The sequence below is a fragment of the Anser anser genome (assembly GCF_964211835.1).
Source record: "Anser anser genome assembly, chromosome: 3".
In the NCBI taxonomy this organism is placed as follows: domain Eukaryota; kingdom Metazoa; phylum Chordata; class Aves; order Anseriformes; family Anatidae; genus Anser; species Anser anser.
Window position 1 is genome coordinate 80882360 of NC_139722.1, and position 16808 is coordinate 80899167.

The 16808-nt window shown below is 44.1% G+C and overlaps 2 protein-coding genes across 3 annotated transcripts; both read right to left on the reverse strand.

Annotated features, from left to right (window-relative positions):
* Positions 1-840: 840 nt before the first annotated feature.
* Positions 841-8155, reverse strand: TOMM20 (translocase of outer mitochondrial membrane 20). Of its 2 annotated transcripts, none has more exons than XM_083830086.1 (5): positions 7904-8155; positions 3577-3623; positions 2772-2853; positions 2352-2494; positions 841-1253 (listed from the first exon to the last, which is right to left on the reverse strand). In XM_083830086.1, exons 1-5 carry the CDS (start codon positions 8025-8027, stop codon positions 1209-1211), a joined length of 441 nt encoding a protein of 146 aa, XP_083686212.1. In that variant the 5' UTR covers positions 8028-8155; the 3' UTR covers positions 841-1208. The 2 variants fall into 2 exon arrangements, with proteins under 2 accessions (XP_083686212.1, XP_083686213.1); XM_083830087.1 differs by lacking the exon at positions 7904-8155 and adding an exon at positions 6355-6445.
* Positions 8156-8405: 250 nt separating this feature from the next.
* On the reverse strand, positions 8406-15734 carry RBM34 (RNA binding motif protein 34). The gene is made up of 11 exons (XM_083830078.1): positions 15632-15734; positions 15382-15511; positions 14646-14785; positions 13370-13574; positions 12712-12771; positions 12087-12130; positions 11536-11619; positions 11284-11347; positions 11158-11200; positions 9467-9585; positions 8406-8747 (listed from the first exon to the last, which is right to left on the reverse strand). Exons 1-11 carry the CDS (start codon positions 15667-15669, stop codon positions 8472-8474), a joined length of 1203 nt encoding a protein of 400 aa, XP_083686204.1. The 5' UTR covers positions 15670-15734; the 3' UTR covers positions 8406-8471.
* Positions 15735-16808: the final 1074 nt, after the last annotated feature.

The following is a 16808-nucleotide window of genomic DNA, read 5'->3' on the forward strand; positions in this document are numbered from 1 at the left end:
CAATCACAAACTGTCAGCTGGTCTGTAGGACAAACACCCTAAAGCTAAGTCACCGTGCTGAAATGTAAAGCTACATTTTTAATTGTTTCTTCTGCCACCTGAGTGGCCGTAGCACAAAACCAGAAAGTGGTAGAAGCTAGTCTGCTTTAATTTGAAATTTAGAGCATCCTACCCATGGAAAACGAGCACGAGTATTCTTTTGAAAGCACATTTGAGTCTATATGTTATTTGTCTCCTTTTCACTGTGTACTGAATCTTTACATGTTTCTAATTCCAGTAGCTTTAGCTAGTTTAGCCTGTTTATCAACATCTTACCTGTGTTACTTGTATCAGTCCAAAAATTTTAAAGGCAAGTGCCAAAGACTGTTAACAACCGTTTTCTATGGTCTTGAAAACTAGAGACTGAAATGTTAATTATCTTATAAAATGTTTCAGGCTTTCGGAAAACCAATCATTGTGCTCTTAAAATCTTTCCAAGGTTCTACTCCTAGCAGCTTTATTTCAGACACCTGCACTAACAGAGCTTTCCTGTTGGGCAGATACAGTTTTGCCTTGCATCACAACAGGTGTTATCGCACCTGACAAACAGATGTGTCATTCTTTCTGCAGCCAGTCACCTAGTACCATTCTGATTTGCATCTCTTTTTAAAGTGACCAGCTACAGCTTTAATGATCACACACCTATTTTTTTTTGAGAAATTACACGAGGTTTTTAATTAAAAGCATTGGAAGACCAGCCATAACATTAAAAATAAATTTTAATGTTAAGTCATTTTTAGATCATTTGCTCTGACACCCAAATGTTCTGAAATTTAAAGTAGTACTATAGGGACACACAAGTGCAGATAAATCTTTATTGCCATAACTTTGCTTTGTTTTTTTCAAAAATGAGCATTGGGTTTTCAATAGGTTGTAGTTTTATGTCTTTATATGTACAACATTACAACTGCATATTTTAATAATGAAGTTAGTGATACTTTGATAACTCAACACAGTGTATTTATAAAATGAATTCTTATCAAAATACACTTTTCACTGGGGTAATAAATAAAATCCTGCGAAACCCACCTACACAAAGTTAATTTTAACTCTGGTAGAACCCGATGTGGTACACAGTCCATTAACTATTATGTTTGCCCCTTTATCCCCCTACTGATGCTCATCTTCTGGGGTAAGAAAACACTTTTTCCCCCTGTTGTGGTGTGACCTCATTCAACATCATCTTCAGCCAAGCACTGTGCACTTACAATTCTCTGTAAGAAGGAGAAAAACTCATTCACAATTACATAAAATTGACAGTAGGCAACTGATTATCAACAACGTAATTTTACACTGAAAATTAAGCAGTGTAACTACTGAGCAAACTGATTAATCTGTTAAAAATTGTAATCTATTTGACAAAAGGTTTTGAAGCCAGTTCTGTAGAAATTATATACCGTGCAATACCAACCAAAGCCAAAGTCAGATAAATAATATCTTGTCAGCCTCAAGTGATGACCTCTGTGTGGTTTTTGGCACTGTTCTCTCATGAAACTTTTTTGCTCCATTGCTTCCCCAGACCTTTACATCTTGTGTATCCGGTGCTTTTCAGTGCTAACGATATGGACCTTAACCTGAAACGTTACCAGGCCTGAGCTGTAACGACAGCTGACTGATAAACAGCACTGAGTCTCTGCCTTACGTGAGGTAACATCACGAGGGAGCTCCCTTGCACTTCCAGAAGGCAAAACTTCTATTATTTATTTTAGAACAGACTCGCTTGCTAGCATATTATCAACATTACTTGCACAGTACCACAGTTTAAAAAGAGAGGGCATTTTACACACCTAGCTACCAGCACTTTTGTTATCAGGAACGCCACTAAGCTTCCAAAACTGTCATGTGGTATTAGTTAACATCCCGTGTTGACAGCTGGCCCAGAAGCAATAGTGTAGCAGAAACAACAGATCCATTCTGATAGACTTTTATAGCACTTACAGGTACTTATATGTAATTAAAAAACTGAAAATCAAGACCCAGTGCAAGAAAGGTATCGCTTTTCTGACATGCGACTTCTATCTGGAAAACAGTGGATCTGCTTATACACTAAGATGCCTGTAGATGTCTCTGCTTTGGAAGAGCTTACCATACCCTATGCATAAGAAAAGTTTTCCGTTTTGCCCTGCTTGCTATCAATGCTGCATGATATCTTCATAAATATTTTTAAATGTTTTAGGTTAAAGACCTTCTTTTAATCTAACTGAACTATACAAAAACCACGTTACCAAAAACAATACTCAAGGCTGATGTAGTTGATGACAGAAGAAGTTTAATTAGTTTTCAACCTCAACAACGGGGAATGTTTCACATACCTGGCTTATTGTAGGGAGCTTAGTTAGAAGCATCTGAAACACTGGTGGTGGAAGAGTCTGCTGTAGAACTTGTAGTAGCTGCTGCGGCTGTCCACACACAGCAATGGCATTGGTCAAGTGATCAACACCTTTCTCATATTCACCTGCACGACAAATCATGTTTTGAAATCAAACTTCTTCCAAAGGATGAAGTATTTACATAAAGCATTCATCAACAGTGCATTACTTAGAATCAATCTGTGCGTTTCTTTTCTCCTCCCTTGTTGACGCTTCTCAACACAGAAGGTTAGAAACGAGCAACCAGATTTTCTTAGCTAAATCTGACTCCCAAAAGACCTTAGTGTACAGAAATCATTTTCTAGAAAAAATTAAGAAAAATTATTTTTACAACTTACCCTTCAAAAAAATTTATGCTATTACCTTGAGCTAGTAGTTCCTCGCCAAGCTGGATCTCCTCAAGAAAAAACTTCTGAACTGCTTCAGCATCTTTCAGATCAGGCAACTGTAACACACACAGTAAAACTGAAGCTGGCCCTTAAACATTAGTTAATAATTTAGCAGAAAACATTCTCAACTGAAACCAAACATGCGCAACCACACTTTTACACTGAAACTCACAAAATAAATTAAAAGTATCACCATCAAGTTAAACTTACGCAGAATGTTTTTGAAAATCAGACTCAAGTCTCAAACCACTGCATCGCGCATTCACAGAGGGACAGAGTCCGAAATACCTCTACTCAGTTTATTATGTATAAAGTTTCATAGCAAATAAAAATTCTAAGTAATGTTCATTGCAACTATTAAAATCAGTTAAGATATATTTAACTCTTCTTAAAGGATCCATTGGCAATAAGGAAAAAGAGAAGCAGGTCAAATTCTTACAGCAAAAAACTCCCAAATTCAGCTGTAGCTGTATCCCATCAATGGCTTTTAAATCTGAGAAGTACTTATGGGCATACTACAAAGAGGAAAACACCTTCAAGTCACACAGGAAATGTTATACTTTCTAGTACTAGGCCTCTATTTCACTTGAAAAGGGAACAATCGTTTCATATGGTTATTTGTGAAATTTTAAAAATATCTAAAGACTGCATATTTGCAGAAGTGTTTGTAATGCCAGAGCTGAAACAGACAAGCTACCCTTTAAACAAATTTCACAAATAAACCTGGTATAAATGAAACATCTTTCAAAATAGCACTGCGTTATTGAGCACAGTATTACCTTGGAAAGCCCTGCTCTCTCTTTGGCAAGCTTCTGTTTCTTCCTTCCTGTAAGAATAAAAATATCATATGTTTTTAATTTGCAATTTAAAAAGTCTTCAGATTATAGTTCTAAACAGTGAACAAGTCAAAGTTATTTTCGAAATAAGAAACGGGGAACATATTCCAAGCACTGAAGACTGAACACAAGATTGCAACCCACTCTCTGCAACAGAATATTATTTAGAGGCCTAAGGAGGGCTGGCGCTGACACACGGACTCAAAACAACAGTCCTTCTGGTGGCTTTGGTACACACCAACCGCACAGGGCCTGTAGGAGGGCATACCTCGTGCGCTACACAAGCGCTGGGAAGTAAAGGGAACCAGACTAACACAAGATTTCTCTACGTGACTTTCTAGCAACCACGAGACACGGAAGAGCCGCTATCTAACCTTGAGCCGCTTTCGCTTGGAAATACACGGAGCACCACCAAGAGAAGCTTTAGCAGGTGGCAGCACATACGTGTACTTTCCCAGCTGTTTCGCAATAGCACGGGCTTGGGAACTAGTCAAAGAGGTGGCAGCATCTCACCACCCTGCTGCAAAAGCCATACGAACGCATACGTTCCTGAAATTAAATACCCAAGGAGAGCAAATGTTTACAGATGGAACAAACATTTACAGACTTAATCATCCAACCTGAAGGCATAACGTTGATCTGCAACAGAAAACTGTAGCACTCCAGCACAACTAGTGTAATTAAAATGATATATCGCTTGCTTTTAATGCAGTTAGGCAGGTATAGCAATACTTTATGGCAGCAGTTATTCATGCCAAGAATAATTGTCCCAATATAATTACCGCAATTCGAGGGATTTTCTTAGAATATTTTTTGTCATTTGGTTCATCAACTGAAGTAATTACACCAACGTAACTTTTAAATGCAACCCGTGGTTAAATAACTGTACTCTTACTATTTGTCCTCAAAGTCTGCTCTGTGAACACCTACACTGATGAAGAAGAGCTGTCACACAGTCCTGATTTGTCTTCTGAGACACTTTCACACGCTGGAAACACTTCCAAGTAATATGACTGCAAGTTTTAATGGTTAAGAATTTGAGACTGTCCACATGAAGGACACAATCAGGAACCCCTTCCCTAGCACTGACAATGCGATGTCTGAAATTTATGGACTAGGTCAAGCATGCTTTTTATAAAGGGAATTCATGTTTTAACTACGTGGATCACCCCTGTATTTTCTATGATGCCCTAATAACCTTTCGTACTTCAGTTTCTACAATATGTTGACCTGTGTATACTATTCTGCAACATCATACACAGCAGTATTTTGTGTCATACAGAATCCTAGCTCAGTACAATTAAATGATTATAATTGTTTGCAATATTAAAGACAAATTTGTCTTTTGAAAGTTTTGAAAGTGCCTTCGGTTGGCCCACTTCAAGTTTGTGTAACTTAATGCTTTAGGAAAACTTGAAACTGCACTATACCATATACAGGCATGCCAGTTTTCCTAATACACTCAGTCTCAAAGATGAAATCAAAATGAGGAAAAGAAATACAACTGGAATGTTTCACTATAAAAATAAGCCACAGTGCAGCTGTAGTGCATTCAGGAAAAACATCATTGAAAGTACACAAGGAAACTGTGCTTTCTTGACAATTTCTAAAAATTACATCTACTATCAGTCACCAGGTTAAGCATTCAGAGATAAAGAAATAAGGACATACACTGGCAACTACAAATTTTTAATAAAAGCTTTTGACTGCTGATCACAAACGTATGAAATCACACACTTTAACCAAAGACTAATGTAGAAGAGTGTTAAGAATCGCCAAGATTCTAAGATTTAACATCATTGATCTACAGAATTTTTGAGGTCTGACTACCGTGCAATTTTTCTTACTTTTTTTTAAAAATGTGTTTTACAGGGCTTTTTATAAGTTCACTAGCTAAAAGAATTAAAAAAAAAAAAATAGCTCTGAAGTATATGCAGGAATTCCTCCCACACTAGTTTCCAAAACTAAATTTAAAATATCTTCAGAACAAGAGCCAAAAGTTACATTTAAAATACATCAGAAAAAAGCAGTGGCTCAGGGAAGGAGGGAGAAAGAAGAGCAACTTTCTGTTTTACCTCAAGGATCTGCAAGAAAAGGAAAAACCTCCTTCTTTTCTAAAGACATCATTGCAATCTAAAAAGGGGAGGGACAAAGCCTTAGCCATCTTCCACGCAAGGAACTTTAGGTGCAACAGAGATCCACGTGCACCCATCCAAAACCAGCTCTCAAACAGCACGGGACTCGCAGGTTTTTCAGGCACAGCTCTTGCGTATGGGAAAAAATGTTTCAAATGCAAACCAGCAGACAACCTGATGCTCGGGCATGATTTGCAAAAATCCCGAGCTGCACCAGCAGCTTCGTGACCAGTCCCACAGCACCGACCCAAATCTCTTTGCCTCTCTGGCTCCCAGCTGTGAAGCCTGCCTCCTGTGCTCCTCTCTCTCAGGGGAGCACAGCAGGCAGAAGGTGCCCCGAGCCCCAGCTGAACCATGAGACCCTACCTGCACGCAGAGCAGTTGCGCTTCGTGTATTCAGGAACAAGAACAGTAAACACATGTAAAATCTTATCATCTTAAACTAAAGCTGCAGAAACTAGCCAGCTCCAGATGTTCACAGCATTACAATCTTCTGGTCCCAAGATTAAATACAATTAAGTATCAGAACTAGGAACACAATTAAAATAAGAGCACTATACCTACTAAATAAGCAAGATTAAGACACCTGGAAAACCGAAGTCCACGCATTCTTGGAGACTCCCTTTTTTTTTTTTCCTGAAACCTGAATCCAGGCACTTCATTTTTACTATGGGATTTCCCAACGCAGTCTTTAGCCCTAGCACAGCCCAAACAAAAGGATGTAAAATGTAACTGGGATAGCAAAATAGTATCAGATCTTCCTTTGTCTGCCAGTGTTTGAACAAATAGAACCTGCAATCGGATGACACACAGGAGCCCTGGTCCCTCTTGAAGTTTGGTGACACTGCATTACAGAGGCTGAAGAGCAATCTTTTCCTAAAAATGCTTATCCGCTCTAAAGATGGTTTCCACATTTTTTTAATACAATGCTCCCGCTGTTGCCTGAGAAGCAGTACATCCTCATCCAAGGAATGGCTGCTGCACCGGACCCTGCTTTTGCCAAAAATTTCAGACTGAGCATTACCATCCAACGGCAAAAATGCTGTAACGATCTGGTCACTGATAACACTACAGAAGCATCCAAACTGCACAAACAGTTACAGTATTACGTCCTGAATATTATCTAAAGCCTTACTACTAGAAGCAGCCCAGTGTGTCATGCTGAAGGATCTGAGGTCTTTCAGTTAAGTCCTCCAAATAACAGCCACCTCTTACCAAACCACTTTTAAAGAAAAAGTAAGTTCTTAATCCCAGCAAGGCCCCCAGCACAATTTTTAGAGCCAGCCTAAGGTTTATTCAGAATGTTACTTGGCAGAAGCCCACCTAATGAAAACAACAGGATGCAAAAATCACTTTCGATGTTTCTGTAAGAAATCTTATGTAACGCAGTATCCTCTCTTCTACACGGCCGATTACACTGTCGAAACCTAGATTTCTGCTGTGAGCCAAACACCAGCTCACTATACTAAAAACTGCCAGCGTCTGCCTTGCACTACAGGGTGAGAAGTGCTGGGAGGCCACACCGCCGCCGTGCTGCCGTGGTGCTCCCCGCGTGAGCGCTGCCTCTTCCATCGATGAGGCTGCAGTCGTGTCGGGTTTGCTTGTGGGAAGTTTACCTCGGTAGTCGTTTCTGGCAACTGCAGCAATTTCTGCTCGGCTCAGTCGTTACAGGGTGACCACCCTTACTGCCACGGCAGGAAGGACCCAGCACGCGGCCTGGGCGCCTCGGGGAGCTGACGCAGCCGCACGCAGGAAGCCCACGGCCGCCGAGACGCGGAACCAGTGTCGAGGACGTGAAATAACGGGGAGCCACGGGCGGGGAGCCCCACGTTTTGGATGGATCCCCGTTTTCCTCTGGCATTCGTTCTTATCCTGGCGGCCAGCACCGAGGCCACCAGGAGGGTTAGGAATGCGGCGGGTGCGAGCTGCACCACTACCCCCCCCCCCCCCCCATCGGGGCCCCCCGCGCTGCAGGCGGCGGTGCCTCAGGACGCCCCCCGCCCCCCCTCCTCCCCCGCCGCCGTTTCCCGCCGGCGGGAGGGCGCCGCGCGGCCGCCACGTGCCGGGCCTGGGCGGGAAGGGCCGCAACGGCGGGGCGGCGCCGCCAGCGCCCGTTGCGCGGTGCGGACACTCACGCTCCCGCAGCCGGCTCTTGAAGTTGGGGTCGCTGCGCCGCTTGCGGTCGAAGTAGATGCAGTACCCGATGAAGAGCGCCCCGCAGAGCCCCGCGGCGATGGCGCTGGTCCTGCCCACCATCATGGCGCGGCGCCCACGGACGGCCCCGCCGGCCCCGCCGAGCTCCGCAGGCACCTTGGGCCGGGCGGGCAGCGGAAGGCGACGCCGCGACGCGCTTCCGCCGCCTCACCCCGCGTCATCGGCCGCCGCCGCCCCGCCCCGCCACGCATGCGCGGCCGGCGGGCTCCGGGCGGCGCCGGGGGCGGGTGGCGGAGCGGCCGCGGGCGGGCGGGGCCCCGCACCCTGACGGGCAGCTCGCAGGGACGGCCCCACGCACCGGGGGGATGGGGGGGGCACGGCCCCGTGTCCGTACTGCAGACACCGCTCGCCCTCAGGAGCCCAAAGCCCGGAGGCTGCAGCCGGGGTGAAGGCTGACAGCAGCCGCGGCACCGCACCAAACGCCTCTGTTCACAGGTTTTATTAAAAACACGCCACGGCTTTACACGCCTCGCTGGGCTGTGCGACAGGCTATTTGTTTTTCCCAACTTTCTTCTTGGTAACGCTTTTTTTCAGTCTCTTTGTTTTGGTGCTCTTTTTTGACGGGACTGCCTTTTCACCCACAAACGAGTTGTTAGAGACGCCCTTGGTTTTTGACGCGGCGCGAGCTCTGTCCTTAGGGCCACGCGGCTGGTTTGGAGCTCGCTGCGGGGCTTTCCCCTTCTCAACGCAGCGCTTCACTCGCACCTTCCTTCCCATCAGATCGGAGTCGTTGAGTTTCAGAGCGAGATGCACGGCATCCGTATTCTACGAGAACAGACATCCGCCTTAACAGCAGCGTGCTTCCAGCTGATGACTTCCAAACAAACGGCTGCCTTTCCTTAATCCCCGTAGGCAGGGTTTTACAGCTGAGAGCACCCAAACTGCTCCTTTTACTAAACAACAGGCATCTCTGCTCAGAAACACGAGCACACCTACACAGCCTGTGCACCGAGGCATACATTCTTGAAAATGAGCTCTGAAACAGCTTACACAAGTTGTGAAAGACAGACAGAAAGAAGGAGAAACTGGTAAAAAAGGTCTTGGGCTGCAGGAGATAAACTAAGGAAGATGAGGCCGGGAGAAAAGTACGAGAAAGCCAGCCATACAGAACCTAAATGGGCAGAACTAGCCACAGAACTGGCAGGAGAAAAGAATTCCACTTATATTTTGAAACATAAGAAATGGGAGAATGTTGCAGATACGCCAAGTGAACTCATCTTTTCCTCCTTTAAATCTTTCCCTTAAAGGTCATTTCTTTAACCCCAATATTTTGTAGCTTTTCTTTGTACTTTACCTAAAATAGTTTGCTTTGCATGTGCTTCCAGGGAACTGGTCTTCCAAGCTACTTTTAAGGTAAAAACCAATGCTACCATGTATCATCGTATACATATCCAAAATAGCAAAAGGTCAGAAAAGGCCATAAAAGCAAATCCCAGCTCAGATTTTGAAGTGCCCAGTGTCCTGAGCACGCCATACATACGTACCTCGAAGAGAATGTAGCCAAAGCCCTTCCCCATGCCGGTCTGCCTGTCTCTCACAATTCGCACTGCTACCACATCTCCGCAGTCAGCAAAGTGTTCTCTCACGGCATCATCGCTGATGTCTGCAGGCAAGCATGATAAAACAGACGTCTCCTCAATCAAAGAGACAACTTTAAAAGCCTGGCCCACATCCAAATATTTTATATTTACCAATTTAGGTACACTATATATATATTTAGATAGAAAATTTTATGTATCAGTGCATAAGTATTGGCGGTTCAGAAAAATACCAGCCAGTTAACAATGCAGACTTTATAAAGGGCTGTTTGCTTTGACACTCACTGATTCGCTAGCTTTGAAGTGTACAATACAAATCACAAAGGAGAATGAAGGCAAAGAACAAAAGATTTTTTTAAAAATAATTTCATTTATGATTTGAAAATACTGGAAATTAAGATTCAAGCAACATTTTTGTAGTTCCTTCTTATGCCAGAATCTATTTCTAAGAGTTAATAACTGATGACACCGAGCTTCAGCTGGCAGTTCTTGAAGCCTAACGCTCACTGACCTGGACAGGGGAGATGGGATTAATACTACCGAGCCTCACGTGTGGCCATTACCAGCATTCTCAGTCTCATACTTTTGCAACCAGAAAGGCATGGTTTAGTACTGTTACATCACACCTGGGTTACTCTCTTTTCTGTACAGCTACACTTCACCCTGTGTAAGTCCCTTTACACAGCCATAATCACATCTGTGCTACGGGAGGGTCTGAATTTAACGGTACAGGTTTAGCTGCAACAATGGGACGTCAGTGTGCCGAGAACAGTTCAAGGTGCTGAAGTCATTTCCAGAGCACTGCGAACGTCCAAACTGTTCTTTTCTGCAGGAGGCACGGGAGCACAGACAGCACTGACACAAGCTGCACACAGCAGAGTAATGTCACCAAACTCAGATTTATCACCTCTCAGATTTTCAGGCAGGTCACATTTTAGGCTGAAGCCCCAAATCCATCTATTTCAGCACGACCATGAGCAGTATGTGACACTGGTTCTGTGTCAGGTCATCAGCGCGGGACATGCCTTCACCCTGCATACTTACACACCCACACCATCCCAAAGCAAGACGCTCATCCCAAGCATCCCGACTCCATCAATACCCTCGTGCGGACCACACCGGACAGCGATCCCTTCACCTACTCAGAAGCAGCTGAATACTCATTAAGCACTCACCCGAACCGTACAGCAAGCCCCTCCGCAACAACCCATTGCCAACAGCTGCCGGGACAGAGCCACTCATCTTGTGGCTCACAGACAGCATCAAGACTAGCCCTAACTATGTGTCGTTTGGAAGAGGTTCACAAACAAGTTCCAGCGCACATCTGACGGTTTATTAAGCTATGGCTCTATGCAGTTCGGTCATATTTACGGAACATCTAGTAATGACGAGAAATAAAAGTGCTTGTAGTTCTACAAATGTAACAGAAGAAAACAATTCATCTGCAGCACTTGCTGGAAACTTACCCCATTAGGTGTTTTAGTCAAAATATAAAAGTACTGTTTTAAAAATTCCAGTAAGTGATATTTAGCTACCTAAACAAGATACCCTGAAACAACAATAAATTAAGAAAATCCTAATGTCAACATATTCCAAAAAGTGTTAAATAATGAGGTATGAAAATCCATTTTACTTACCATATGAGAGATTTCCCAAGAATACAGAACGTTTATTGTCATGCTAAAGAAAACAAGGAAGAGGTAAGACGCTATGTTATTTGTTATAGCAAAAAACAGAAAATGACTTTCAGACACACTACTCACCAAACTGTTTTTTGATGCAATGTCAACTCTGATGTGAAATCCGCTAGCAATTTCTGTTCCGTTTCTTTTGGAGTCAAAAGAAAAAGGTAATATTTAATTTACAAGGTCCTTGCACAGTATTCTTCCACAAGCAAATTTACTTTCTAAGTTTGAAAAAAAATATATTTTAATTCAAGCAAAAGAGAGGAGGCAGTTTAAATTTATCCTTTCACACTCTGCACTTGCAACATGAGGACCAAAACCAAGACTTACTTTTTTAGAGCTTTAATGGCGTCACATTCTTCCTTAAATACAACATAAGCATTAATGTACTTCACTTTAGGGTGAATCTTACGCCTGGAACAGGAAAAAGACACACATTTAAATAATTCTGAGATATTGTGCAGCACACAAGCACTTCCTGTTAAACATGTTTATATCTCCTCTGTTTTGCACACAGGAGCAAACTGAATTCTCTTAAAGGTTGAGAAGCTCCTTATGTCCAAGGAAGTCCCATTGTACATCTTGGCTTCTATTTGCACCCAGATTGAGCGTCCTCAGTGCAGAAATACACACAAAGGAATTAAAGACAATTTCTGCACTTATATTTTCGCAAGGAGGTAGGCAACCTAACAATTAATTACTTACTGCTATACTGGGCACATAATTCCTTTTTACTTCTCAAAAAACTTGCATACACACAAAGGTAATTTCAAAAGTCAAAGAAACAAAAGAAAAAAATGAATATAGCTAAATATGTAAGAACATTTAAAAATCATTTTTGCCTTAAAAAATAAAGCATGAAACTCACAAGCAGAACCTACTTTATTGCTGCTAACTTTTTGGATAAAGTGTCTTCTGCTGGAACCTTTAAAATAAAAAGAGCTTATGTTAACTGGCCCCAGTGTCAATTTATCTCAAATGTTTGCTCTCAAAGAAGAAGTCAAAGAGGTTCCATTCCCACCCAGAGTAATAAAGCCAGTACACGGAGCAGATGATGTAAATGGCTATTCTCAGAGACGATCTAGAAACACCTCAAAATTACATAGCTGGCTTTAACCTGATCTGCTATGTTTCTTGAGTTCCAAGACAATTATCTTCAACTGTTTTACCCAGTACAGTGAGTCACAATCAATATTCCTTAGCTCCTGTAATTTAAGAACACCTAAACAATACCTTAGTTAACCCCCCAGTAATACAGGCATACTGCTGGGACAGAAAATACAGCTCCGATCGTACAAACTGCTGTTACACGATGAGTACAATGTGATGAAAGGAAAGACGCACCTGTGGTGCCTCTCCAAGTGGTAAAGTCTCCAAGGCTTCTTCTAATGGTAAAATGTACCCACCCAAACCTGCTTCTGAATTAATAAGTGTACAACCCTTATGAACACTATCCTGTAAGGTCACAAAAGTAAATACCATGTAACCTCGGAAGAAATAACGTACCACAGAACGGAATCGAATGGATTCTATTTGTCCATATTCTTTAAAAAGAGATTTCAGCATCTGAAAGGAAAACATTACAGATATTCAATGTATTTCTGCATCCTGATAACAACAATTACTGTTGAACACTTACTTATTAGTAAGATTTTTACACTATTTTTATTTCAATCATACAAGGTATGTTACTGGGCTACTAAAAATAAACAAGCTTCTGTGTTTCCTGTGGCAGCATCTTATTTTACAGACTGACAAAACTGAATTCACACCCCTAAGTATAAATTTAGGTATAGGAAGGTATAAATTTAAAATATTTTACGCAACCATCTGAAGTATTATTTATATTCAAAATTAGAAGCAGATTCAAGCTTTGTACTTGCAGTTCTCATTTATTAAGTAATATTTAATTGAAAAAGAAATCAACCAAAAGAAATCTTCTACTTAAGAAAGAGCAACTGCAGCCACTGCTGTAAAAAGCTCAACCCCAGTAAACCAGAAGAGGCTGCCTCTAATGGCTTCTGATGAGCGTTATTTCCTACTTTCACAAAAAGCAATTTTAGTCACAAGCACGTATGTGTTCTCATGAGGAAACATTCCCTTAAACTAAGGTAACTTTCACAAGCCTTTTCATTCTTTCAGCTGCCAGAATCCACTCACGTACCTGAGCAGTGGAGTTGACAGGTAGGTTTCCAACAAACACTGTTCTTTTGTTTTTTATCATTTCTTCTGCCTCATTTTTTTTCTTTTGTTGTTTTAGAGTTTCTGAATTAACACCACTTTTGGCAATGGCACGAGAAGCCCGTTTCACTTTGCTTTGAAATAGTTTTTGCTCCTCTTCTTCATCTGCCTGTTCTAAAGCACTCTCCCTTTTCAGAAAAAGACAAGCAAATTATAATTGATGGGGAAAAAAACAGGACATTTGAGGTAAAAGAACTGAAGCCTCCAAGACAGGAATTTTAACTTAAAATTTTAAATGATTATGTTCAACGTAAAATTTCAAACATTTTTGCCTATTATGCATTACATAAACATAGTTTTCTATAATATGGAACGGTCAGGTATCTGCTGCCCCAGAGCATGGGGCACGGAGCACTATTATGTGTAATTAAGAAAGAATTCAGAAGTACATTGTTTTGTTTAAAAATGAAGGGAAAGAAATCATCTTTGTACACCAGAAATAAGAAAACATTTTATTCTTTCTGGCATCCACAGCACTCACAACAATCTTTTGGGATCCATCACTAACAGATTTCTACACAAACTTGCCAAAACAGCATGAACAATAACCAAGAAGGCTACTGGCATGAAAACAACAAAGAAATTATTTTGTTTCTTGGGCATGAAAAATGCAACAGTATCAGAGACATGGTATTAGCCTCAAGAGCTATAACCAAACGAACGTCAATATGCAGGAACTGAACAGAGACTAGCTTCCCGCTTGAGTCGACAGCACCTCGCTTGCCCTGCATGTTTAAGGGAACGGACAGCTACCAACAGAGCAGCTCTGCATCGCAGCAGAAGCCAGCACTAAGGACAATGAGCTCTGGCTGCACCTTGCTCTTACTGAAAACACCTCTGCTCCTTTGCCTGCAGGACTGCTGGATAAAGGCAACTACAGCTCGAAAGCATCACCTCGTACCAGAGAGGACAACAGTATCTACATCTCCACCCTACAGCCCTGTTAGCTCTCTAACAGCAGTTCTGCATTCCACAGACCTAGGACCTACCTCTGACAAGAAGCTGAAGTATTTATCACCTTCTGGTGCAAGCTATGGGACGCTGCCACAAGCTTCTTCAAAGCCATCTTCTTAAACTCAAGGTTGAGATTAACAGTAGACTAAAACTTTCTTGTTTCACTAAACTTGTAATGTTATGATTAATCTAGATGGATTTTTTTCTTTAATCCTACTTTAAGAAGGTATCACCTATTCACCTACCTGTTTGCCAACTTTTTCCCTGCTTTTGAAAGTTCCTTTTTTCTTGTTTTCTTCACTTTTATAGGAGGTTCTTGCCTGTTAGATGAGCTCTGATCTTCTGATGCTTTCTCCACTTCTGGACGCTTTCTCTTCTTATTTTCCTTAAAAAAAGTTAAAAGAAATTAACTTGAAAAACAAAATTCCTACGATTATTGTATGAGTTATGATTTATTCAGAACGCTACTAAGCGAAGGCATTAACTGTGCAAGAAGAGGTGCTTCCTGCATCCAGACCTGTCACCCACGCTCCCTCGTGGCAGCGTTTCTACCCTGTTGGAATCACCACGACGGCTGCTTGTGGTGAAATCAGCAGGAGGGGTTGTGCTCCAACAAGTCGCCCCGTCTGACCACAGGAAGGCGGTGTAAGCCACCTGACCCCCTTGGGAAAGCGCCTGCCGCGCTGCCCGGCCAGCACACGAGGTCTGTAGCTGTACAGCGCGAGGAAGCACGGCACAGAGCAGACCTGCGCTCCGCGGGGGCTGGACGCGGTGCTTAGGGACACGGTTCAGTGGGTGACAGCGGTAGCAGGGGGTCGGTTGGACCAGGTGATCTTGGCGGTCTTTTCCGACCCTAACAATCCTACGACAAACCCTGTGGCGCCCGTCGCCGCCACACAAACACGCCGCCACACAAACACGCCGCCACACCAAGGCGCCCCCAGCAAGCCGCCCGGCTCCCACCCCCGTGGAGGAACTCACCCTGGGCACGGCCACCAGCACGGGCGGCGGGGCGGCGGCGCGGAAGAGGCTGTCCAGCGGCCGCGCCGCCGCCCCGGTGCCGGGGAAGAGGCTGCCGAGCACCTGCCCCACCACGTACTCGCCGCCGGCCCTGCGCGGGAGGGGAGCGGCGTTAACGGCCGCCGCCAACGGCCAACGGCCGCCGCGCGAGCGGCTGAGGGGGGGGGGGGAAGGGGAGGGGAGGGGGGGGGTAAGGCGCGCGCTGACGCACCCGGGCAACGGCTCCGCGGCTCCCCGGGACGCCGCCATGGCTGCGGCGAGTCGAAGGGCTGGGGGGTGCGTCACTTCCGGCGGGAGGGGGCGGAGCCGCGAGGGGGAAGATGGCGGGGGGGCGGCGTGAGGGGCGGGGGGGCGGCAGGCAGTGACGGGGTTATGGAAGGGGCAGGGCCCTGGGCAGCTGGCCGAAATAGGTACCTTATGGGGATCTTTTCCCACAGCTTTTCTTCCTAAAGCATGACTTCAATGCTACAAGGCGCGACAGCAATAAGGACGGAGCAGAAAACCGCACGCCACGTAAAGGCTGAAGGGGCCGCTGCAAAGGGGCAGCGGGGGCTGCCCTGCGCGCGTTGGCCTGTCAGGTCTGCCTCACGGGTCAGCACGGCCCGAACCATCGAAACACCAAAAGTACCCTGGAGACGCGTTCAGCTGACTGCTAGCGGAGACGTGTAATTGCTGACGCGCGACAAAAGGCACAGACAGGCTCCAGGAGCTCGGAGTTTGAGGCAGAGAAGGAAATGGGATGGCGTGACAGGAACTGCACAGCACACCCGCGGCTATTCTCAGCGTGACCAAACACGAGGCACAGCACACATCTGTCACCCAGCCGAGGCGTGAAGCCTAAGCAAGGGGTAGTTTTGCCTCTAAGGTCACCCTCGGAGCAGGCACTCCAGGGTACAGGTACGTGTTCTCGCTCAGCTTTAAGCACAGTGTGACTGCCGAGCAGGAAGCGCACCCATGCTTAAGCTGCATTGCAATATACCACCCGAAAAGAAGCTCAGATTTCACTTACTGGAAACTTGGACAAATTTGCCTAGCTAAACAGCCTGGCAAAGGAATCTTCATTTGTAACCACCGGGACATAAGTAACACAAACCATTTGCAAACACTTCACAGAAGAGGTGCAATATAAAACACCCAGAGCTGATTTTGATGACTCATTAAACCGCACGCAAGACACACAAAATTAAACAATCCCTGTAATAAAGAACAGCAAAAATCCCTATTTATGCAAAAACTTTCAACTTAATTTAGCAGTGGGGAAGCTAGGGGAGGTGGCTGATGAGGAGCCTCTCCACTATTCCATTTTACAGAAGTAAACAAACCCCCCCAGAGAGCAGGAGTGAATGACTTGTATCAAAGTGAAAGTGCTGGCACTGAGACAGGCTGAC